Below are 27,293 nucleotides of genomic sequence, written 5' to 3' on the forward strand. Positions count from 1 at the left end.
ATTCTGCTGTTTGTTTTTAACACCCAGTTTGTTCATTACATAATTGTAAACAAATGAAAAAAATTGCATATTTTTATCTGATCAAAAAAATAATCAACCAACTAATCGATTATGAAAATAATAGTTGCAGCCCTAAAGATTATGCCAGATAAGAAAGATGAAGTCAGAAGTTGTCAGAATTAATTTGTCTATTATGATGCATATATAAGTAATTCACCACAAGACCTAACATGTATAACAGGTTTACACAACCAGTGTTTGAAAAAGAAATGTTTGTCACTGTTTGATAGATCTGTTTTAGACAAGACCTCAATCTCTGAACTTTTAGAAGAATTGAATTAGTAATTTGGCAAACATACAATAAAAAAAAAACACACAAGCCAGATTTCTAGTGCACTGCGGTTTTATTGATGACAAAGAAAACAAAATAAAATTTTTACAAATTTCAAACTAGTTAAACTTTTATGTTGATAAATGTGTTTAGCTACATATTAAGCATTTCCTATTTTATTGGGGTCTCCATCTTAATAGATATTTTTGTACCACAGTGCAAACCAATTCATTAGAAAAATATACCACTTCTTTGAAAACTGCTGTAGTGCTCCATACCTCCGAAAGACAAATCTACGTAAAGAAGAAAGACATAGCATCAGCCTTGTTTAAAATACAGAGCATAATATATTACAACCAAAAAACATTAATGCTAGGAATAGTATGTCAGTCAGCTAAACTCCACATCAATTTTGGCCAGGTTAGATGAATCCCAATGAATAGGCTAATTGGAAACGGTGGCAGTCATGGGGGGCAGTATGTATAACAAGAACAATAAGGATTTCTGTCTTTAAGCTAGGGCTGCAACAACTAATCGATAAAATCGATAATAATCGATAATGAAATTCGTTGGTAACGAATTTCATTATCGATTAGTTGAATCGATTATTATCGATTATAAAATGAGGGTTTTTTCAGAGCAAACGCTCTGAAAAATCCCCCCCCATTATATAATCCGTTTAGTCTGACTCACCGTCTCACAGCAGCAGCTCCTACTTACTCCCCCTCCCTGTAATCACTGTGACAACTGGCCCCGCCCCTTCCTTCTCCAGGCCAGAACCACATGGCTGTGACACTCATCTAACTGTAAGTATATGTGTATATATATATATATATATATGTATATATATAATGTGTATGTGTGTGTATATATATATATATATATATATATATATATATATATATATGTGTGTATATATGTATGTAATATATATATATATATATATATATATGTGTGTGTGTATATATGTATGTAATATATATATATATATATATATATATATATATGTGTGTGTGTGTATATATGTATGTAATATATATATGTATGTAATATATATATATATATATATATATATATATATATATATATATATATATATATATATATATATATTTGGGCTACTGAAAGTTAGGGGAGGTGGGGGTTAATTTAGGGGCAGTTATGGTTAGTGGGGTGTTTAGGGTTAATTTAGGGGCAGTTATGTTAATAGGGTGTTTAGGGTTAATTTAGGAGCAGCTGTGGTTAATGGGGTGTTTGGGGTTAATTTGAGGCAGTTGTGGTTAATGGTGTGTTTAGGGTTAATTTAGGGGATGCTGTGGTTGATGGGGTCTTTAGGGTTAATTTAGGGGATGCTGTGGTTAAGGGGGTGTTAAGGGTTAATTTAGGGGCAGTTATGGTTAATGGGGAGTTTAGGGTTAATTTAGGGGAATCTAAATCCTGGGGGCAGTGAAGTGACATATCTGGGGGTATAAGGCATATACAGTATATAAGGCATATGTGGGGAGGGCAGTGTGGCATGTCTGGGGAGGACGGAGTGGTGTATCAGGGTGTATAAGGCATATCTGGGGGTAGAGTGGCATATCTGGGGGTAGAGAAGTGGCATATCTGGGGGTAGAGAAGTGGCATGTCTGGGAGGCAGGGTGGCATGTCTGGGGAGGATGGAGTGGGGTATCAGGGGATATAAGGCGTATCAGGCACAGTGGCAGATGTGGGAGGCAGCGTGGAGTGGCAGATGTGGGAGGCAGCGTGGCGTGGCATATGTGGGGAGGGCATGGTGGCATGTCTGGGGAGGATGGAGTGGTGTTTCAGGGGGTATAAGGCGTATCAGGCACAGTGGCATGTGGGGGGTAGAGTGGAGTGGCAGATGTGGGAGGCAGCATGGCGTGGCATATGTGGGAGGCAGCGTGGAGTGGCAGATGTGGGAGGCAGCGTGGAGTGGCAGATGTGGGAGGCAGCGTGGAGTGGCAGATGTGGGAGGCAGCGTGGTGTGGTATATGTGGGAGGCAGCGTGGAGTGCTGTGGTAGGCAGCGTGGCATATGTGGGAGGGCAGCATGGCATGTCTGGGAGGCAGCGTGGCAAGCCTGGGCTCAAACGTGCATATATTGGGGGACTGGTTGGGAAATAAAGACAAGAAATGTATTATCAAAGTTTTTTTATTCTGCTGTTTGTATTTAACATCATTTGTTTAGTAAATTATTTTAAATAAATGAAAAATTTAAATTCATTTTTTTTATCCGATTAATCGATTAATCGAAAAAATAATCGGCCAACTAATCGATTATTAAAATAATCGTTAGTTGCAGCCCTACTTTAAGCACTCAATTAATAATTAAAAACAGTGATACCTGCCCTCTAAGTTTTCAGTACCCCTTATTATTTTAACAGAGAAATGCAGGCATGCAAGATCGATGTAGCAATAAAACACAAATGAAGGCCGAGACATAAGCATTATATACAGAGATAACAGTATTCACTGTCTTTGAGCCACAACATTATAAACACAATGCAAATACTGAATGGTATGGCAATCAGTCTGCCTTCTATATAGCTACATGCAACTTGTCTTAAATGTTGCATTCCTTTAACACAAAGTGATCAGTGAAAATAAGAGGTCCTCACCATAACAGTCAGTTCCGCGCTCTTGGTGGTTGATAAAATTGTTGGGTTGGCCTAGTAGACCTCCTTGGTTGACCATCACCTCCTCTACGAAAATCAAGTGAATCTCCATACTCTCCTTCTTCTTCCTGTATCAAAAAATTAACACAATTACGCATAGTACCCAAATAAAAACAGTAGTTTTCTTAAGCATGCAAAATTCTTAGCTGAACCTTAAAAATGCATTCCATATTATATATTAGGGCTGCAACTAACGATTATTTTAATAATCGATTAGTTGGCCGATTAATCGATTAATCAGATAAAAAAATACATTATTTTAAATTGAAGAAAAATTGCAATAAAAAACGTACAATTTACACTTTCATCTCTTTATTGCAATGGCCTCTCTCTATTCACCTTCTTATTTTACTGACATAATAATAAAAGCTACAAGAACCCAAACACAGTGTTTCTCAAACTAGGTTTTAATACAAAGTTATTAGTAAATATTAATTCATGTTAACTATTTTTCATATTTAATAAAAACTGAGAAAAAAGCCTTGTTTAATTTTTTTATTTACCAAACTGACCACATCTGACCCCCAGCTTGCCACTCTGCCCCCATATATGCCTTATACCTCTTATATGCCAGATTCCACTGTGCCCCCTGATATGCCACTGTGCCCCTGATATGCCTTATACTCCTTATATGCCAGTGATATGCAACTGAGCCCCCGATATACCTTTTACCCCAGATTTGTTTTATGCCCCCCTGATATGCCTAATATCGATGTCTTATACCCCCTATATGCCACTGAGCCCCCTGATATACCTTTTACCCCGATATGTTTATGCCCCCGATATGCCTAATATCCATATGCCTTATACCCCCCTATATGCCCTAAAAATTCATAATACCCCCCATACACCACTATAACTCACCCATACACCACTCTGGCTCCTCCCCCTCCCATACACCACTCTGGCTCCTCCCCTCCCATACACCACTCTGGCTCCTCCCCCTCCCAAACACCACTCTGGCTCCTCCCCCTCTCATACTCCACTCTGCCTCCTCCCCCCTCCCATACACCACTCTGCCTCCTCCCCCGCCCATCCATCACTTTGGCTCCTCCCCTCCCATACATCACTGTCTCCTCCCCCTCCCATATACCACTCTGCCTCCTCCCCTCCCATACATCACTTTGGCTCCTCCCCTCCCATACTCCACTCTGCCTCCTCCCATACTCCTCTCTGGCTCCTCCCCCTCCCATACTCCACTCTGCCTCCTCCCATACATCACGTTGGCTCCTCCCCCTCCCATACATCACGTTGGCTCCTCCCCCCTCCCATACTCCACTCTGCCTCCTGTGAACCTCCGTTTCTGACAAGACACCAGGGAGTCAGGTAGAGAGGCAGAGTGGCGTATGAGAGGGGGAGGAGCCAGAGTGGTGTATTGGAGGGTGGCTCCCATACACCCCTCTGACTCCTCCCCCCTCCCATACACCGCTCTGCCTCTCTACCCGGCTCCGTTACTGAAGGCACTTTCATTGCAGCTTCGTAGAAGCCACAGTGTAAGTGAAGGGCAGTAACGGAGTCTGTCTGTGCGATGCAGACCCCCACCGGCTATCGATAAAAATCGATCCGATTAATCGATGATGAAATTCGTTGACAACGATTTTCATTATCGATTATTATGGATTTTATCGATTAGTTGTTTCAGCCCTATTATATATATATATGTATATATTCAATATTGCACAAGAGTACTGGGGATTTAAAGTTTTTAAGAACTTGTGAGCTAAAGTTAAAAGCGTTATTGAACAAAATATCCTAAAATTGGGGAAACAAAATAATCTACTGTTTGATAGCCCAAACAAGTTTCTAGTTGCTGTGAAGCTATGACTTCAACAACGTTCACAGGGTCACAATTCACCAGATCTCACCTGTGAGTTCCCTTTGTCTATTTACTTGATGACACAGAGTAGGATTGTTCTGCCTATCAAAGTAAGGCAGGAACAAATACACTTCCTCCCCAGTGTAATTAAAAAGACATACTCTCTTTAATTGCAACCAAAACCTTTTATTGGAAGGGACCAAAATGTGCTATGAAGGAAATGGACTCCCCAGGTAAGAAGTCAGTTTCCTTGCCATTCCTCTTGAGACAGAGAAAGGTAGCAAGAAGAAAGGGGAAATTATATTCGTTTGAAGAACACTCCTGCCATCCGGCAGGATGTGGGCCAGGGCCGAAGGGACTGGGAAGTGGACTCAAGTCAGGAGCATGATGCAAAGGACAGAGAAAAGAAGTCGCCTTATGTCCTGGAGGATGGAATCCCGGGGAGTCCGGGGAAAAAGGCTCTCTGTCAAATCAAGGATCATTCCTAGAAACCGGCTTTTTCTGCAGAGAAAGATGTGATTTATTTGTCTCCAGCAACAGTCGACATCAGCTTCATTAATATCGTCTCCATCCGGAAGAAAAAAAAGGGAAAAAATGCTTTACGATGGATTTGCTAAAAATGCCGGGCCAACCACAATACTAGCAGCAACAGAGACCATGAACCTGGATTTCCCCCAGTTGTAGCACAGCAAGGGAATCCTGCAGCTAAATGCCATCGGACTCTTCCATGTGGCTGAAAGCCTTAAGGTACAGAGACGATCGTGGGGAGATACTGTAGAATAGCCCCCAAGGACCCAAAATGTGTCCGCAAACACCCATGCTCCCAAAGAGCATGCAAAGGATGACAATAAGAAAAGGACTCCAAGAGCCCTAAAATAATAATAATAAGATATAGCAGCACAGTAGCAACAGCAGCAGCAGATGAGTAGAACAGTAAACGCACTGGGGAGGAAGGGGAGGTTTACCGTTTTATTTGTCCTGCCCTATCTTCTCTGTGCAAATAGGAATGGCAAGAAAATGCTCTAGTGCTTTTACAGACAGAATGGTGTCCACACACAGTATGCTAAACAAAAGCCTTAAAAAAATTGGTCACCCAGTTTTCCTTCAGCTTTGAAGACAAACTCAACATTTGAAAACATGGTGTATTATTCTTCATTAGAAAGTGTTTTTGCCATTTTCATTCTGCAGTTATGGAATGGGTGCAATGGATTGAGCACATCTCACACATGGACAAGTCAAAACTTGGTTAACCAGTTGCTGAACTACACCTTCAATGGTGTACATCCAAAAGCGATAATCATTTATTGACTAGCCCTAAGCAATATGGATTGTTTTTGGTGTTAGTGTTCCTTCGGTCAATGGCGTTTGAGCCCATTTGAAACTTCTAAGGTATTTAGACAAATGTTTTGCTAATGGCAATCCAAATGCTATTAACAGTACTGGTAGGATATAAACTGGGCGTTGTGGACGCTGTTAAAAAATGTTCCATAAAGAAAAAAACATTGTTGCTTCTATTTAACACCAACTGGACATTCAAGCACCCATGTTTTATCTTCTCACATGAGCCAAGGTGTATCAATCAGTATGTTGATCTTAATGATTAAAGACTAATTAAGCGCTTGTAACACGTACATAGGACATTCTGAATTAGTAAGTGGTTTGCGTTGGGGAGTTCAAGTGTGGAAGCTTAGAGCAGGTAGTGCAAGCTGTGATAGAGATGATGATGGACAGGCTGGATTTAGCAGAGCTTAAACAATTAAATAATATATTGGGAGCCTCCAGAGGAAATTCAGATACTTCCCAGTTATGTAGGCACTCCTTGTTGCCACTTGCTTCACTGGCCTGTGACCCAGGTTAGCCTTTCCGCAGCCTTGGATTTATTCTAACTAAAATGCCAAGACGATTCTCACTTTGATTTAAGTTCTACCTCTATTCCAAGAGATCTAGTTCTGTTGTACAAGCAACAGTAACATAATACGGACCTTTACATCTTAGACTATGTGTGAACCAGTATAAAAATGGTTTGTAACTTTACTAGAAAGACCCATAGAAAAAATATCTGTCCTTGATTATGAAACACTTTGTTGTATACAGTAATGTATATAAACTTCCTTAATCTGCAGACCTGGGGCTGCCATTGATGTCAGACACGTGATTGAGTAAGGAAAGACATCCAAACACCATGCTGAGACGGTTTGTGGCAATTACTCTGCTTGAACAACTTTATTCCATAACCTTTAATCAGTCAGAATGTCAGGGTGGGTGATTGAAAGTGAGCAGTATTTCAATGACACAGGCAGTTCGATAAGGAGTCAGGGTGTTTATCTAGTAGAATAGGCCAATAGAACAGTTAAAAGCACATACTAATGACTAATGTGGAAAACAAAAATTGTTTATAAAAATATTTTACCAATGATAAATTGTCCCCCTGCCCAGGCCGCCCCTGTGGTGGGGTAAGCAATATATGGCCATATGGTGTGACGGAATCCCCAATTTTTATGCCTTAGATGGGTGTTTTTTTAATGGTTTTCGCTGGGTATGCACTGAACTCTTGCTTTGTTTTGTGTGATAAGTCACATCTTTTCTGTCTGTTGAAGGAGACTTTGCACGGCTTCTGCAGGTTTTGCTTTCGTGGTATGGGAGGGATCCTGAATGGGAAGTGTTTAGCTGCAAATCTAGCATTTTCTGGAGATGCACTACTCACTTCATTATGGAATAATATTTCAGAAAAGATTTGCAGCTGGAAGATCAAAAAATCTATTTCTTCCCACGGTTGGCCAGTTTTTACATTACAACTGCATTTTGTGTTGCTATTTACACCATATAGATATATATATGCAACTTTTTATACCACGGTTTACCATTATTAGGTAGGGCTGAAACAGTGGTCAGAAAGATCTACTCTGCCCATGCATTCATTGTTATCTATTACACAGATTGCTTTTTGATTTCAGATTTGCCACGGTATCATTTCGTATGTATGCATGTTGGTTAAAAAATTATACATCCTTTTTCCTGGGTACATTTTACTGCCAACAATTTTTCTTGACATAAAGTGCACGTTTCTTCCATTTTTGTGTTTGATTGCAGTGGGCAGCTTTTGGGCAAAAACCTGGTTCTTCAGAATTGTTCAAAGGCCAGTAGGAGGCACCCAGCAACATCAATAACAGAGGCATAATGGCACACTGTTGATTGTGCTGAAGACTTTTACCTAAGACGTTCAAAGTTGTCGCTGCGTCTTCAAGCCATAAAATTGCATGGGGCATGGTACATCCTAGCGTTCTCAATGGATTAATGTGATAGCAAGAATTAAAAACGTTTATTTTATAAACTGAGCTATTGAAAAAAGTTTCAAAGAGCTCAAATGGTTCTTTTCTTAAGAGGAAATCCATGGTGGGTAAGGGAAGTACAAACATTCATTTGATTACACAACATAGCTAGCAGGCTTAAATCCCTCTCCTTTCAAAACACAGATGTGAAAAATGGAGTAGGTGACTTTTTTGGATGATATCCCCTGAGTACATGATTACAGATGGCAACTTTATAGTGGATAATAACACAAATTATAGAACTTGAGTCACACAAAAGGTTAACATAGGTCAGCCCTATACACATAAATGTCTGCAAAGTATTACTATGATATTACTATTCCTTGCCTGCTTTTACATTAATAATAGAGTTTTGCCTTCACACCAAGCATTTCAATGATGTTTTATTTTGTACTTCAAAAGCCATTTATTATGCCTCCCACATATGACAATTACCTTAAGGACCAACAGATATGTATCACTGTACCGTTTGTGGAAGTTATTGATCAACAGCATTCATGCACCAACAATAAGGGGCTTGTGAAATCGCACATAATCCCAAGGAATTAGAGCATGCATTATAACTAAAAAGATCTGTACGTATCATTTGTTCCTCTAAATTCTTTTAGACGCAATTAAAGGCTCCATCCAGGATATATACAAAATGTACTTTATCATTAGTTTGACAGTTAGACTAAAATAAATGTAAAGCCGCCAGTACAATAATTATCAGGTACAGATGTATTGTACTATGGATAACGGGCATTTTTTCTTATAAAAATAGGCTTTAAATTTAAAATGAAAGTATATAATTTTCTAATTGACAATTTTAAACTTTGTCCAAAAAAGGCACACATTAAGACTTGGGAGGCATGTTTTAAAGGCGGCCTTACACATTTTAAGTCATTGAATGGAAAGATAATCTTTTTAAAGAGGAAGCTCATTTTAAAAATAAACTTCCATCAGAGAATCCAATAACTTATCTCCCATTGGAACTTTTGGCAAACAATGCATATTTACGGAGATCCGTCATTTTCTGTAGCTGTCCAACTGACAGTTGATGGGTTACGAAATCAGTCAGACAAGATTGCTCAGCCAGCATCCATCCCCGATGAGATTGTGTGCGGACGGGGAAATCTCCTCTCAATGTTACTGTAGTAAGGATCACTCACTGTGGCTCACAATTGGAAGAGGGGTTCTAGTGACAATGCCCTCAAAATGTTTCCTGTAGCGAGTGAGTCGACAACTAGATCAGGTCATCAAGCACCCAGCATCAGCATCTAAAGTAAAACCTGTAATCTTGGTTTGCGTTGGCATTTAAAGTGACTAGCTTTACATTCATAAAGTTTAGTGTCACTTGCCCGGTGAAGTGCCTAGAGATGAGCACCAGTTGCCATTAAAGTTTTCTTGTTTTCTTATGAAATGGACATAATGGACCTTTTTTAAGAATATGTAATTAGAGAATGCGCGGTTTATTACCTAGTGAAACAAGCATACTAAGCTGTGGGTAGTTATTCACCAATACGTCACTAACGTTAATCAAAGCAGTAAAAATAAAAAACAAGGCCTAACCATAGGGAATGCTACATACAGAATTTAGAATTTCAAATATGTTAAATCAAAGTATTGACTAGTTTCCTTAAATTGTTAGTACAAATGAAATGAAAAACAAACTGCCTGCAATGCCAATGCCTGGTAAGGAGAACTGCTGCTACAAACTGGCAGTTAATTAGTAAATTAGGGCAAATTGATTTTTCTGTTTACAGTTCCACGATTACAGCATAGTACAAATTAATATTGATTGGTACAGCCAATGTGTGTTAAAGTAAATTAATTAAAACATAAAGAAAAGTACTATTTAGACAAAAGAATTAACATTGCTTATTATTGTTTCTTTTTTATTTCGTGATTGTATATATTTTTCCATTTGAAGGTCATAAGTTCGTAGACAGAATTATCTCAGTTTTCACACCCACTTAAAATATCTATCACCATACAACGTATATAAAAATATTGCAAACAGACTTATAGAATAAATCTGTGGTAATACCCTAGATAGGGTAAAAGTTGAACCTTATATCATTCAAGCTACAGTTTATGTATAGTGTATAGCAGATGTGGCTCAGACATAAAACATTGACTCTAGGTTCTAACCAGGACCCTGTATCCCTACATTAGCACTACATTATTTTGTTATATTATTTCTAGGTTTTAAAAGGTGGCCTTATTGTCCTGAAAAAAAAAAATGTACAATTTGTGTGGGTACACCAAACATAGAAAAAGAATAACAAATATTTAGTAAAATGTCAAGAAGCTCCAGTTCTTAGAGTAGGAAAAACATTGGTCATGAAGATGTTAACCCCTTAACGACAATCCACGTACATGTACGGGGTTGCCGTGCAAGGGGTTAACGACAATGCCCGTACATGTACGGGCTGCCGTTAAATAGCTGCATCGCCGCGATCGCGGCGTTTTCGCCGCGATCGGCGGCTTTGCAGCATCCACGGAAGCCTCCCAAGTGAGGCTGACCGTGGATCCGGGGAGGGCAGCCCTTGGCAGCCCTCCCCGGAAGAAAAATGGCCGCCGCCGCACCGATCATGAAAGATCGCGGCGGCGCCCGGCTAAAACAGCTTAGGAAGCGATCTGAATCGCTTCCTAAGCATAAATGGTGTTACTGACATGCCTCGATATCGAGGCATGTCAGCAACACTACCCCCCTACCCCGATCGCCTTGTGATTGCTCCGAAGAGCAACCACAAGTGCCATCCTGTAAATGACGTTGCCGTCATTCACAGGATGGCATCAACAATAGAAATGAGTTCATAGAGGGTCTATCCAGACCCTCTTGTGAACTCTCGAGCTCCTCCTGCAGGTTGAATGCAGGTACTGCATCCAACCATGCAAGGTCAATGGAGCCCAGCTCACTAATGAGTGATTAGTAAAAAAAAATAAAAATAATAAAAAAAAAAATTAAAATTTTTTTTTTTAAAAAAATGTTTTAAAAAAATAAAAATAATATGGTAACATATAAAAATCCCCACTGTCACCAAAAAAAAAAAAAAAAATTAATAAGCAAGTCCTAAAATTCTTTATCTTTACAAAAATTCCAGCAGGGAAAGAGTTAAAATATTGGCATTACAAATGCCCATAGGGTGTCTCGTATTAAAAAATGCATGAGTGGATGGGATAAATTGAATTGCCCGGGTTCAAAGATGTCCCAAATATGGGACATGGGGCAGTAGGATCAGATGTCTAAATGGCCAAAAAATACACACCTCACAAAGGCGGCCTTTTACCTCCCAAATAACCCAACAAACCCATGCATGTGGGGTATCACTGCGCTCAGGAGATGTTACTGAACGCATATTGGGGTGTTGTTTGACAGGGACATATACCAGGAGCGATAAATTTATACCTGAAGTACAACGTGTGTGAAAAAAATACAAAAAAATGTACTACCATAAAGTTTCACAAAGGCTGGTGGTAAAATTAGTGCATGGAAAGGGTTAAATTACCAGCATGTGAAATACCTTGGGGTGTCTAGTTTTTAAAAATATATGACTTGATGGGGTAAATTGCATTGGCCGGCTTCAAAGATACCCGAAATGGCACATGGGGCGAAGAATTACCAGATTTGGAAAAAAAAGTTTTGAAATAGCAAAACGCTACCTGTACTTATTGCCCCATAACGTGCAGAAAAAAGCAAAAAAACATAAAAACATTGGGTATTTCTAAACTCAGGACAAATAGTAGAATCTATTTAGCAGGTTTTTTCATTCGTTTTTGCAGATGAGTAAAAGTTTTCTGTTTAAAAAGTGAGAAAAAGTAATTTTTTAACAAAAAATCCCCATATTTTATCATTTTTTTTATAGTAAATTAGATGATATGATAAAATTAATGGTATCTAAAGAAAGCCCTGTTTGTCCTGAAAAAAACAATATATAATATGTGTGGGAGCACGAAATGAGAAAGAAGAAAATCACAGCTAAACAGGAACACCGAAAAATGTTAAAATAGCCATTGTCCCACAATATACTACGAGTAAAAACCCCTATTGTCCTTAAGGGGTTAAACTAGCTATGCAGACAAAGAATGCTTCAGTCGTTTTTATATTTGCACGTATTACCCTCAATGAGATTTGAAACTTTTGACCACTTACCCATGCTTCTGCTTGGATAGGCCGGATGTTGTCTAGCAGCACCTCCTCATAGTTTCCATAATCACTAAATTTAACAACTGCTGTTGTTCCAGAAGAATGGAGGGCCTCAACCTCAGCTCGATAAAACTGCGAACAAAGGTAATAGTTACGCATATTTTAAAGAAGTAATTCACATCCGACTAATTAAAAAGTTTACACTGTAATTAACTCCATTAAGAGAAAAACCATAAGAATAAGAAAAAAGTAGTGTCGTTCCAGCTACACTTTTATAAGTGCACACATCATTAAAAACATCATCCCTAGTACTGATGAAAGGCCAATTCTCTAACAGAAATAAGTCTTAAATCAACTAATATTTTGCTTCGTTCAAAGCTTTTGCTGGGAACAATTGTCATGTGACACAGCCAGACACTGATAGGTAGTTGCCATAAACACTGTTTTTTTGTTGTTGTTGTGAAAATGTATGCATTATTTTTATGTGATTAAACCTTTAGAAGAAAAAAAATGTTTAGCAAATAAAGCACAATTCATGTTTTATCTAAGTGGAGCAGCGGCTTTCAGAGAATAAGAAGATAAAAAAAAATCATGCTTTTTCAAAGGAAATGAGAACCCACACATGCATTATTTCACCAAAGCTTGTTAACAACCTTCCTTTTGACATACAGGGAAACATTTAACTATATACCATGTATATTCAAATAATTATCTAAGTTTTAAATTTGGGACACTATTTACAGTCATCTTACCTTGTTGTCTTCCCAGTACAGTGCCAGGCACTCATCCCCTGGCCTCCAGCTAAATGCAGGATAAACAGGCTCAGCATTTTTTTCTGGTTTTATAGGACCAGACCGCTTTTTAGAATTGTTGTAAGAAAATGTCTTGCTTCTGTCATCATGTGTTGAAGTAGCACCTGATCCCGCTGGTTTTATGGGTCCAGTTCTCCTCCCTTTCTGCTCAGTCACTCCATTTGGTAAGTCTTTAGCACCATCTTTTATCGAAGTATTAAAATTGGATGACTCAACATTGATATTTTTCTCATTTGGTATACTGGTGTATATGTCGTTACCTGTTCGTGGTCTCCTGTCAATATAAAACTCAGAATTAAGTCTTTGGTCTTCTCTTTTGCCACGTTTTTGATGAATAGTCTCTGTATTGTTATGTGGATTGCTGGTGCCCTCTTTCACATCTGGTGGATTACCACCTTTAACTGGCTTTCCTTGCATAGTATAATCTCTTTTTTTATAAAAACCATCATTTTGGTAACTAGAGGAAGGGTGTGAAAAATCTTTCAGGCGATCAGTTCTTTGGAATCCTCTATCACATCTATTTCTTTCTTCTACCCACTCTTCTGGTATTGAATTACTTTGTTTCTCAGGACATCGACTTCGTGGTGGTCCATTAGCCTCGTATTGCCTAGAAGCTTGAATCTCTTTCTGAAATCGAGGGGGTTTCTCATTCCTCTGAGCTCTTGAATCATTACGGTTAAATGGTCGTGACTGACTGTAATCCTTCACTCCATTCTGCTCTAGATTGAGAACTCTTTGTTGTCCATGGTTCTGGGGTTGGCTTTGAGGTTTGTTATCTGAAATACAAGAACAAAGTGAGGCTTCAAAGAGGCAGAATTATTGTTTTATTTTACCTATGTTTCAATAAACCATTCCTACAATCATAAAATAGCAAGAGATGCTCAACACTGTTTTAACTATAACACAAAAGTCTTAAAAGTAAGTAAAACAGGACATGTACACATGATCAAACAGTTACAACAGAATAAAAGTGCTTTAAAATACCTTTGAACAGGACAAAAGGGAATATTTTAGTCAATATATATTGAGTTGCTTTAATTAAGCACTCCATTAAGCAGTCTTATTTCCTGTAAAGTACCAATGAGACGGTCAACTGTACATTTTCAATCATAATAATCAGGTGCACTTTTCATGATGTGAATGATTGCAAAAACAGTACACAAATCACACATTACAATATATATGATGATATGATATTCTATAATCATTTTAACTAAACATTTAAGCCCAAGAAAATATATAGTTTTAATTTACTTGTAACTGACCATTTTCAGTATTTCCAATGACAGGAAAAAGTCTAGAAAAGACGCAAAACCTTGAGAACAATGAAAATGAAACACGTTTGGAAACTATATTTTTACAGTTTTTTTTAGTTTATACAGGTTTGTTTTTGCATTTTTGCAAGTGAAATACACTTGCGCTGATAAATCTCACTACTGTGAAGATAGAGTTTATTAACCCCTATGTGTTTAACTGTAATTACCTTCTCTCTCATTTACTATACTCACACAAGTTACATATTTTTTCAGTACATGAAGGGCTTTCTTTGAAACCATAATTTTTAATCACATCACAATTGATTATGCAAAAAAACACATTTTCTGCCTTTTATTTGAAAAAATATATACGTATCTACCAAAGCTAATGGAAAAAAAATTGCTAATTCTAATATTTGCCCGAGTTTAGAAATACCCACTCATTTTCCAAGTTTTCGAATCCAGCTTCAGGCAGTCAAGCTTGATCATTTAATATATAATAGGCACACATGTACTTCAAATTATTATACTCATTTACACAGAGATGACTTAAGAAATCTAATAACATTTCAATTTATGTCAAAATTAAACCTATCAATTTTGCATTTAGAGTCACTAAATCATGTTAACTATTAAATGTGGCCTATCTGGAGGAGTGTGCTCTTGTTATTTTACAAAAGGTAAACAAATAAAAAATACATACACCAAGAAGAACAGCAATCACGACGGCATGTCACAGAACCTGCATGGAAGAGGACTCCTCAAAGGAGGAGTAGAGATAAGGACCGCAATAGTATTATAGGCAAGTATATTAATTCTTTACTTTTAAAACCAAAAGTCTTCAAAACAGGGATGTCAGCGTTGTGTTCCTAATAATTCCGCTCTAATAATGTCAGTGTTACCCTCAAGTTATACAAAGGCTTGAATATGATTTGAGTTACTTACAGAACAAATACAAAAAGAAACATGTTTAGGCACTGGTTAAACTCTACACAGCAAATTATTTAGGGTATAATATAATCTACAAGACATCATATAGTGAATGTACAGGGATGTTCAAAGGAAAATAGAACGCTGCATGAAGTAGGCAGCAGTACTCCACAGAAAGACAAGGACATTACACTACAAGGTTTTTTACAACATAGCAGAATGGACCTTGCAGGTAATTGGATAGCAGATGAAGGCAAGTTAATTGGATTTCATACAATCAGTTTGTCGCGCCTTTAGCATGGTCTCACTTGTTTCCGCTCATCAGCCGCACATTATTTTTCTTGACTTCTGTTATTTCGACTGTGTCCTATATCGATCTAAACATTTACATGTAAGGTTTATTGAAAAGCGAGTCAATATTTAGAAGAACACGATGACAGTTCTAGCACCGCTAGTTCGAGTTTCCAAATATTATCAGCAAATAACAAGTGTCAAGACCTGTTAGAAAAAGAACAGTGTGTCTTGATGCTGAAGATGACTAACACAAAGCTGTTGCATAAACAAAAAGTTCAAAATACTTAGAGTAATAGGACAAATGCATTAAGAATTATGGCCTTAATAAACTCCATTAACGTTCAAAAAAGAAACTCATGTATCTAAATCACGCAATTGGCTTATGGCACTAACTAATACGATGGGGCTACACGAATCGATAAATACTAAAGAAAACAAATTTTATTCTGTCTCAAATAAGTCTGTAACTAATCCTCAATCCAATGAAGAAAAGAAAAGCCAAAAAAGAAAATACCAGTAAGAAAAAAAAAAAAAGCTCCAAGGCTAATAAAATCCAAAGTTAGTGAGTGCAAGGTAAGTGCTCAGAAGTACTCCAGATGTTTTTCAATGAATTATAAATCCTTCACCTTGAGCCCTTACCAGAGGCGTATCGACTGAAAATAGCACCTATGGCAAGCACTGAAATTGCGCCCCTGTCCAAATATCTAAAACCCATTTACTAGCCCCTGCTGCCCATATATAATATATATATTAGACCCTGCTGCCGATAGGAGGTATAGATCAATTGAAATTCACTTGTGATCTCAGCACTGAAGGTATATATCAAATAAACAGAATCAGACATAGAAATCCTGTATTTGCAGGTATACAATAATATATGAAACGTAGCATCTCAGGTATAGATCAAATACATACATGGAAACAGCATTGCAGGTATTAATCAACTGAATAAGACATATTAACCCTGTATTTGCAGGTACACATAAATAATGTATGGAAACATAGCATAGCACATATGGATCTACAGAATAACACAAAAACCCAGCTTTGCAGGTAAAGATCAATTGGAATTCACATAAAAACACGGCATTAAAAGGTATATTTAAAACCCCCTAAATTACAGGCATAGATCACAGGTTGCACACCCCAAAGCCAGCCCTGGCATCCACACTGCCCACATAGAACCTGACCAGCACCCAGATAACACACATAAGATTTGCTATCTTTGTCCCCAAATAGCCCAGCACAAGTCAACGTTGTCCCCAAACAGTCCGGCCTGTGCCATCTTTGTCCCATATACACCCTGCCTGTGCCATCTTGGTCCCCAAGGCTCAAACCTCCGGCGCTCAGCAGTGAAGAGGCGGGCACCAGCAAGCGACTTTTAAACACTGTCTTTTTTTTTGATGCGGGGGAGAACGAGGGCCGCCAAGCGGTTGCTAGTCGCCCCTCTCTCACCTCCGCATAAAAAAAAAAAGACGGTGTTTGAAAGCAGCTCACTGACGCCCCCTTCAAATGGCGGAGCCAGTCACTCCAGGAGCCATAGGTGCCATACCCTAGATACGCCTCTGGCCCTTACAGCCCTTTAAACTTCTCAATAATTTAGATAACCTGTATGAGGGGAGTGTGTGTGTATTTTTCAAGATTAGGGGTGTCTAAACGTGGACCCAGCACACAAAGCAGCAGTGGGGCTGTGACCAGTATCCCCGTTTGATTCCCCCAGAAAGACTTCTGGTCTAATGAAGTATTTTGAAATAAAAAAAAATATCCTTATTTTTTGACTTGGGCATATTAAGTAGAAATACTTTTGTTTCACATTCTGATAAATATGATCTAAAACCCACAACCAGTACGTTTATGTGCGCTTTTGAGTCTCGTAAGTGGAACAGAAAATAATAAATTCGCTAACTGATCCAAGACTAGGAAAGCAAAAATGGATAAAAGCAAAGCTGGTATTTTTAAAAGTGTTTTTGAGGTTTCTTATCCAAGATTCTCAGCCGTTGCAAGCCGCAAGTATTTTATTTTGGCATACATTTTTATAGCTTTTGGAGGGAATTTTTTTTTTTTTCTTGAAAATGTTTATTATAACATTTTGCCGAACAGACTACCGTATGGAGTGTTTTTTTTTGTTTTTTTTTTAAACAGAAAATAAATTGATGCTTTAAAACAAAGTGAATGTCTGAAGTTAAATATATTCCCTAGTATGAAAACACCTGAAGCTAATGTTCTCAAAAATATTTGCTTCCCTTCACAGAAACTGAATTCTCTAAATGAGAACTGCTAATAAAATGAAGTTGGGGACGTGAGACAAAATAAATAATCGTGTCCTAAAGTATTCAGAAAGCCAAACAGTTGCTAAAGTAAAATTGCCTCAAATTTTTTGTGGCAATCACAGCCATTATCACAGAAGCCCCTTTTGCATAAAATTGTTCTATAATTGGCACATCATGACAAGCAGAAAACAATTGCCAGAAAACACATTATTATTACTGTTATTGCGTTGGTCTTCCACACCCTCAGAATGAAAAAGTCTTGCATTTACCAACATGAAACGTTAACAAAACTAGCAATATTTAACTTGTTTTTCTTGTGCCAAATCAAAAGGTAATGTATTTTGCCAAATTCGTCAATTTGTGCAAAGCCACAAAAATAAGGCCAGACCATACACGAAGTTGACGATGTGACGGATCGTCCTGTGCCCCAGACTGGACACATCCGCCCGTCAGCTCCTTCCCTCTCCCAGTAAGCGGACACGCTGTGGCTGTCCGAAGAAAGCAGTCACAGACCAGCACTTCCCTCAATCATGAGACAGGACTTCATGCTTTGAGGTTAAAACAGAACTCTCTTTATTACAAACACACAGAATTTATATACAATCTCCATTCACTGTGCACCGAACCCAACCCCCAATCCTATCAGCCACATCCCATCAGCCACATCCCCTCACAAATCGCATCAGTATACAGGGGATGTATCAGGTGAGGGGATTAAGGGATACAATGGGTTCCTCCCACCTGTGTTATCCCCCCTGTAGTGCGGGTGCCGTCTGTGCAGACAGGGCAGTGCTGACTGATTAAGAGCCCCAGCCAGATTATAGGATCGTCTCTTTGAAGGCTGGAGCTGCAGCCACATTCAAACAGGGTACACATATATATGATAATAATAATAACAGTGAAGATCAGACCTGGTTCTTCACATTCGAAAACACAGCAAAAAGCTGAAATTTTCAATTTTTGCAGGCCCTTTCAGCTCACACTCTCATTCTCGCTCACGCCGTCTCTCACGCTCTTTAACTATTTCACTACCTTGCCGACCGCTTTTAAATCATCTTGTTCTTCACCTTCTCTCTTTCACCTTTGTCCGCGTCACCCCATACGTAACCTGGTGCTTCCCCTCAATTGGAGGATCGGGGCTTCCCCTCAATTGGAGGATCGGGGAGAGGACATCACAGAAAGTGCTGTGATTTTGATGAAAGTTTAGCTTAGGGCGAAATGGTGGTGCGTACTATGATGTCCATTTTGCCCTAGTCTGGGCACTGGGAAACTACTTTCACTCCTGAAATCTACACTGTAGATACTATTTTGGACTCTCTACTTAAATAATATAACGTATTGGGTCGAATATAGGCCGCACTTTTTCCCCCCACTTTAAGTCTTTAAAGTGGGGGTGCGGCCTATATACGGGGTCTAGCGCCCGGCGCCGCAGCAGTGTAGGGGACCTGCATCCTACTCCCCGATACGCTCAGACAGCCTCCCCTGCCAGCACTTCCCACGGGGGGGGGTGCCGGTACGGGAGGTTGTCTAAGCGCATCGTGCGGACAGTCCGCACGATGCGTTTTATCTCTACCCCCCCCCCGACTTACCGGAGCAGACTCCCGGGTGTCTTGCGGGGCCGGCGGGGGTCATATACGCAATACGCGTAATCCAGGGCCGGCACCGGAAGTTGTATTGCGTAGATGTCCCCCGCCGGCCTCGCAAGACACCCGGGAGTCTGCTCCGGTAAGTCCGGGGGGGGGAGCAGAGGAGGACAGTGGTAGCGTATCTCGGGGAGGGAGGACAGTGGTAGCATATCTCGGGGAGGGAGGACAGTGGTAGCGTATCTCGGGGAGGGAGGACAGTGGTAGCATATCTCGGGGAGGGAGGACAGTGGTAGCATATCTCGGGGAGGGAGGACAGTGGCAGCATATCTCGGGGGGGGGCAGAGTGGCAGCATGTTTTTTTGGTGCTTTTTTAAAGAAAAAAACTTTTTCTTTAAAAAAGCACCAAACTTTTAGGGTGCGGCCTATATACGGGGGCGGCCTATATCCGAGCCAATATGGTATTTTTTGGCTAAACGTATTAGAGAATGCAATTAACTATTGTAGATGTGTTATCTATTCTTTCTTCTGAAAAGTTAGCCCATTTCAGTCAACCCTATAAAGGCCCAAATATCCATCCCAATGAGCTGGGGATAGGGATGATGGTGATGGGGGGGTAAAATTTATTTATCGTAATAGGCTTTATGGCGAGCACATCTTTCCTTAATATTCTCACTTTCAGTAGGTTACATATGTTTTAAGCAGCTACGTAGTACCAAATACACAAACTATTTGCGTTACTATCTACAAGGCAGTTAAAATGGTGTCTGGTGTGGAACCTTCTTCACACTGCAGCTGCCAGAAGGTATACAATGCAAGCATGCAGACCTTGTTTGAATTTCATTATAGCAGTAGGAAAAAATATCAGAACTCGTATCATACTGATATTCTTACATAAAATCCATCTACAGACTGTTTCATGCAGTTAGAGCTAGACAGTATACTTTAAACAACAACTGATTAAAAATCCCCCCTTTGACAAATGTGTCCGAATAATTTTTGGCCCATTTCCACATGTCTAGCATGTATTATCTATTAGTTTCAGACACTGTAGACACTTCTTCGGTTACAAATCCATTTAAATGCCCTAAACATTTCCTTATCATAAATTAGCGCTCTCTGCTTAAATAAGACATTTATTTGCTAACTGCACTATAGGATACTATTGAATAGTAAGAATAGATAACACATCTGCCTCTGAAAAAGTCAACTACCCAGACTGCAGTAAAATGACATGCTACCACTCGCAAAATACACCGATCAGCCATATTATTATTATGACCACTTGCATAATAGCACCTCAGAAGGTGTGCTGTGTTATCTGGCACCAAGACGTTAGCAGCCGATCCTTTAAGTTGCGAGGTGTGGCCTCCATGTATGCATCCTGGTGCCATGTGTTCGCCAGGAGAATACTGCACACGTAACAAGCCACTAATGATCTAAATGAAAATGTGATTCATCAGACCAGGCCACCTTCTTCCATTACTCCATGGTCCAGATCTTATGCTCACGTGCCCATTGTCGGCCCTTACGGCAGTGGACAGAGGTCAGCATGGGTACCCTGACTAGTCTGCGGATAGGCAGTCCCATATGCGATATACCGTGATGCATTGTATGTTCTGACACCTTTCTATCGGAATGGCTCACCGCTTTTCCTTTATTGGTCCTCTTTTGATAGGTACTGACCACTGCAGACTGGGAACATCCCACAAAAGTTGCAGTTTTGAAGATGCTCTGACCCAGCCATCTAGCCATCACAATTTGGCCCTTGTCGCTCAGTTCCTTACACTTGCCCATTTTTCCTGCTTCTAACACATCGACTTCGCGGACGAAATGTTCACTTGCTGCATAATATATCCCACCCACTGACAAGTGGCAATATAACAAGGTAACAGTGTTGTTCACTTTACCTGTCAATGGTCATAATGTTATGGCTGATCAGTGTAACTCATACACCCGCTAACATGAAAGAGTTTGTTGTATATCCTCACTTGAAACCGCTGAGCTGGGGATAGGGATGAAAGTGATGAGGGATGTAAATTAGTTTATAAAAGAATTTATGGGAGGCAAAGATCCCATCATGTTTCTTTTCCTAACTCTCATCCCACACCCTGTGGGACTGGTGTGGTCAAATGCTGCTACCCTTCCACACCACCCTTGTCCTATGGGATTGAATGGGAAGTGCTCTAAAGAAGATCATTAAAAATACATCCAACCTACCTGCTTTCCCCATGTAACATAAAAACTTACCACAAACAACTCATGTATCTGAATTGACAGTATAATTTTACTGCATAAATGAGTTGGCATTCTTAAATTTGCAAGTGCAAACCCATGTCAGAATTCTCATGTGAATACGAAAGAATCAGTCTGTGGATTACAAGATGTACTTCAGTGTCCCCCCCTCCTCAATGCACTGTGCTGAACTATACTTACATCCCTTTTATTTTGTATCACCTGTATCTAAATCATTACATCTGATGAATCACTGGCTTTCCTAGCCTCTGCGTGACAAAAAGTGGTTGTCACATAAATGGACATTCTTTCCCATTAATTCTCTTTCTCTCTACTACATAGGAATGTTTACTCTTAGAAACTCACGTGATGGCTAGTAGTCATTTTAGATTACATAAAAAAACAGCTCAAGGGCTACAATACCAATGAATTTTGTCAGCAAGCTGTAATGAGCTGAAAGCTGAACTGCTGGAAGTCACTGCAAAAGTGCATGCCCCCACCTCATACCCCCTTTAGTTGAATTCATCTCTTAATAGAAGCATTATTATAGTGCCAGGGTGCCAAGTCACAAATTTGTTTTTTTAAACACCCAGCTTATGGGTATTTCATCATCGCAGAGTTTTCTGCATGAAACCTATTGTGATTTAACACATGCTTCTATGCCTTCCAGCACCCAACCCAATATCATTCTTGTGAATGTATCTTCTTCATCAATCTGCTTCTGTCTTGATTTCTGAAAACAAGCTCTAAAACACTTTACATCTTTCCTTAAGCAATTCAAATTTCTCCAGCTTTCAGTAGGTTATACCTATTTTTACTATTACCATCTACTGGGCCAAATGGTGTCTGGTGTGGCACCTTCTTCACAGTGCAGCTGCCAGAAGGTATACAATGCAAACATGCATTCCTTGTTTGAATTTCATTACAGCAGTAAGAAAACTATCAGACCTCGTTGTTAAGAGGTGGCACACTATAAAGCCTCCCACATAGCGATTGGCAAAAAAATATTCTTACATGAAACACAGCTAGAGACTGTTTAACATTTAGTTAGAGCTAGACAGTATAATTTAAACACCAACAGTGACAATTACATCCTTTGTTGACAGTGTACATTGTTTTGTTAATTATGTATTGGAAAGAATACGTTTATATTTAATTTCCTTTATTGTAATACCCTTTGAAACAATCACCACAGTTTTACTGCACACAAAAAAGCAATTACCAGACTTGATGTCTGCAAAATATGAAAAAAACAAACCAATAATCACAGATTCAAAATATTATTTTGAGACTTTAACAGCATATCATGTCAAATATTTATATTTTCTAGATATTTGCCTACTGTGTCCTACTAGATAAAAGAAAAAGGAGGGTCAATACCATATAGTTGAGTGGGATTATAGCGCAGAGGAAAGTTCAATAGGACCGAGTAGGTGGGGAAAATACCACTGTTACGTATACAAGAGGGACTGGCTCTGGTCTGAAATGTCACTCAAGGGCTTCGAGATCTCGAACATGAAGAGTATAATGGAATTGAGTTGTTGCTTATTAAATGAGATCTGGTTGAAGAACCAAGGTAAGTGCCTCAGCCCAAATTATTGTAAACTGATTCTAGTGAAGGACCCGGATAACTAGATGGGACTTCCCGCTGAGATTAACTACAGTGCATAATGTGGCACAAAAACTAATGAACTGGTGAAGTGAGCATGCAAATCATTCAAGTCTGCTCCCACACTCTCTACAGGAGCAAGACCAGAGGGGGGGGGCACAGTAGATTGAAGCCCTCTAAAATTTGCCGAGAGCATCTGTTATTTCGACCCCAACCCAGGATAAGGTAAACAGAAAAGTATCAAAAAGTACACAAGATACAAAAGTTAGGGTAGGGAAACTTAATACACCGCAGGATAGGGCCTAGTAGTCTCAGCAAATATCACTTAGTTATAAATAAAGATGCTGTCCCAAAAAGACATTGTCCTCAAGCAATCGGGTGCCCCTTTAGAGCAGAGAGGGTCATTCCATATGGCTGTTAATATTTTCATGCCATAGGTTGGACCATAGGTTGTCATCAGGGCCAGCGCCATTGATATGAGGAAGTAGTCGGTGATGACCTGCAACTATAAGCTTCCACAATTGGCTTGAGCACAGTGGTGCAAAAAATAAGAAAAAATGGGAGAGAGAGGAAAAAATAGAGGGGGTTCCCAGATATAGAGAATCATTATCCTCTCTGGATGAGCGTTCGCCCCGAAGGCCTCACTCATGCTTGTGAAGTCCTCTCACCTCCCAGGAGAAGTGGGTGTAGATGGGGGTTCATGAGGCCCTCTGTGTGTCGAAGAGCCTGTGGTCGATTAGGAAGTCAGAGGCTCATCGTGATATGGGGATCCCCAGCTTCTGCAACAACTCTGGGTCATCAGAGTATCCCAGAGTACAATTTGAATGTCGTCATGTTGAACTATGAGACTGAACAGCAAACCCCATCGGCAACGCACACCTTTTGAATGCAGGAGCTCCGTTAGGGGGTTGAACACTCTGCGTTTCTGTAGCGTGGAGGGAGGGCAATATCAGCATAGAACTGAGGCGTAATCCCCTCCAAAGTCAGTGTCTTTACGGATCGCCTTGAAGATTGCCTCTTTTGTGGTGTAATGATGGCATTTTAGGATGACATCCCAGGGACTTCCCATGGGGCCCGGCCTTGGATTAAGAGCACAGTGCAGTATCCCCTCCAGGTCCGCCCTCAGGGACATCTGCTCCACTTTCAACGCCGCATGGTTTCGTTCCAAGCTCACAGTGTGGCCTTGTAGGTTGCTGCACCTCCGTGGTCAAGGCAGCTAGCCCCTCTTTGATATCCCTATTTAGGTCCTTTTGGACCGATTTCAGGTCAGCAATGTCTTTTTTAGTGCAGGGAGAGTCCAATTCAGGGTCTCTGTCATCTGGGCCCACTGGAGCTCTAGGATGCGAGAGATCCTTCTTCCGAAAGCTTGAGGCCACCACTGTCAACGAAGCCTCTCTCGGCAGATGTTTGGGCATCTCTCTCACACAGAGACAGGTAATAATAGAAAGCTTGGCCGCGTATTTTAGCTTAATTTTGGCGGGAAGGTCCGGAGCAACTCAATGTGCAGCCATCTTGGGCAAGCTCCAGGGCACACCTCATCTCTTTACATTTTCTAAATCATACAGATACAGTACGGTGAAAAACTATTAGCCCCTTCCCGATTTCTTTTTTGTTTGCATATTTGTAAAATTTAAATGTTTCAGATGATAAATTAAAATGTCAGACAAAGATAACACAAGTAGAGACAAAATGCAGTTTGTAAATTATGATTCTATGTATAAAAGGGAAAAGCTATCTAATCCTACCTGGCCTATATGAAAAAGAAATTGCCCCCTTAGTTACTAAATCAAGCAGTTAAACAATTCAATTGATAAGTTGGTGACACACCCAAGCATGATTACTGTCAGCCCCGTTGAAACTAAACATCAAATAAATAGATCCTGTATTGCAAAGTGAAGTAGGCTAAAAGGTCTTAAAAACCAGCACATGTTGCCACAATCTACAAAAATTAAAAATCAGATGAGAAACAAAAGAATTGACATCTATCAATCTGGAAAAAGTTACAAAGCCATTTCCAAGGCTCTGGGACTCAAGTGAACCACAGTCTACAAATTGAGATAATCTGGAACCGGTGTTAAACCTTCCTTGTAGTGGCTGACCTACCAAAACTTCTCCAAGAGAGCATTAACTTGTAAAGAATGGCAGGCCTCACTTGCTTCAGTTAAGGTCAGTGTTCATGATTCCAGAAGAAGGGACAAATAGGGTAAAATGGACTCCATGGTAGAGTTGCAAGGGGAAAACCACTGGTCACCAAAAAAAGACGAAATGGCTTGTCTCACATTTGCCTAAAAACATCTTGATGACCCCAGAGACTTTTGGTATAATATTCTGTGGACTGAAAAGTCAAAAATGGAGCTTTTTGGAATACATGGCTCCTGCTACATCTGTATAAACCTAACACTTCACTCCAAAATAAAACAGTCAAACATGGTGGTAGAAGTGTGATGGTCTGGGGCTGCTTTGCTGCTTCAGGACCCAGGCAACTTGCTATAGATAGAAGCATGAATTCTGCTTTCTACCAGAAAATTCTGAAGGAGAATGTCAGGACATTAATTCATGACCTAAAGCTCTAACCCAGTTTGGTTATGCAGCAGGACAACGATCTGAAGCACAGAAGCAAGTCCACCTCTGAATGGCTCAAACAAAACAAAATAAAGGTTTCAAAGTATCCTGTTCAAAGTCCTGACTTGAATCTGATTGAGATGCTGTGGCTTGACCTTAAAAAGGTGATTCATGCTCCTGAACACTCCAGTGTGGCTGAACTAAAACAATTCTACCGCCAAGAAGAGTGGACCAAAATTCCTTCACAGCAATGTTAAATACTCATTGTCAGTTATCACAAATGTCTGATTACAGTTGTTGCCGCCAAGGGTGGCACAACCGGTTATTAGATTTAGGGGACAACTACTTTTTCACATGGTGATATAGATTTTAATAATTTTTTTCCCTTCAGTAAATTAAATCATTTAAAAGATGTATTTTTTTATTTTTTATTTACTCACATAAGTTGGATGATCTGAAACATTTAAATGTGTCAAATAAGCAAAAAAATCTGGAATGGACAAATACATATTCACAGCACTGTATGTATACATACAAGTATACACACACAGATTCTTATTTGTTCTTTTCCAGGACGTAGGTGTAAATAATGAGGTTTTTGAACAAGCAAATGCATCCAAGTGAGGTTAGACAAGGACAGGAATTTGTGAGAGGTCATTATTGTACATCTGACATCTCTCTCTCTTCTAAGCTAAAAATAGATTGAATGCAGTTTACAAGGGTCATACAACCCGACTAAGAAAATTATTAAATTGCATAAACCAAAATGAAATTAAAACCAAGTCACGCAGGGTTACCAGAGTGTTCATGGCAACAACACATTTATATTGCATATTTGAATAGATAGCTATTCACGAATAACAATTTATACCCAAGTTTAAAAGTCTATCAATTATCAAAGCATTTTATTACACAGTCCGCTACCGAGAACTGAATACCAAAACATTTTTAAAAATGTATTTCGTGTGAAAATATTTTTATTGATAATATATATATATATTAACCTCAGATTAGTCCCTCTCAAAAAAAGTAATAACATTATAGATCATAAATAGGTAGAGTCCTTGATTAGGCAAGTAACTATACCTATCTGAAACACACATATTATATATTTTAAATAGTTATTTGTATCCCCTCAGACTCAAAAAAAAACACAAAATACTGTTGGTAGTCCTTACCTTCAATTGAGAAACTTCCCATCTTGGACTCTAGAAAGTCAAAGAGAGTACTCGGAGCTGAAGGTTTAGCACTAGCCAATTCATCATTCACTTCTGTACGCGTCCTTCCTCGACCTTTCCCTTTACCTGTCAGAGGAGGCTAAGTTAAGTACTGGTTGAAATATATTACAGATTACTCGTTTGCTACATACTCTACCCATGATGAAATGTATCACGAATAAGCCTAAATGATTACAGTACGGCCATTTGCGTACCTTTATTTCCTTCATGTCCTGTTTG

At 39.4% G+C, this 27,293-nt stretch overlaps 1 protein-coding gene across 1 annotated transcript in view; it reads right to left on the reverse strand.

Moving 5' to 3' along the window:
- Window positions 1-385: 385 nt before the first annotated feature.
- The window catches only part of TDRD3 (tudor domain containing 3), a 109,169-nt gene continuing 82,261 nt past the window's right edge, over window positions 386-27,293 (reverse strand). Inside the window, exons 10-14 of the mRNA XM_053455429.1 lie at window positions 27,015-27,140; window positions 13,038-13,873; window positions 12,292-12,417; window positions 2,952-3,076; window positions 386-624 (exon numbers count right to left, since the gene is read on the reverse strand). Coding sequence (XP_053311404.1) covers window positions 2,960-3,076; window positions 12,292-12,417; window positions 13,038-13,873; window positions 27,015-27,140 — 1,205 coding nt within the window. The 3' untranslated portion in view covers window positions 386-624; window positions 2,952-2,959. The remainder of the gene's footprint in view (window positions 625-2,951; window positions 3,077-12,291; window positions 12,418-13,037; window positions 13,874-27,014; window positions 27,141-27,293) is intronic.

The sequence above is a fragment of the Spea bombifrons genome, chromosome 2, assembly GCF_027358695.1.
Source record: "Spea bombifrons isolate aSpeBom1 chromosome 2, aSpeBom1.2.pri, whole genome shotgun sequence".
NCBI classification, from domain to species: domain Eukaryota; kingdom Metazoa; phylum Chordata; class Amphibia; order Anura; family Pelobatidae; genus Spea; species Spea bombifrons.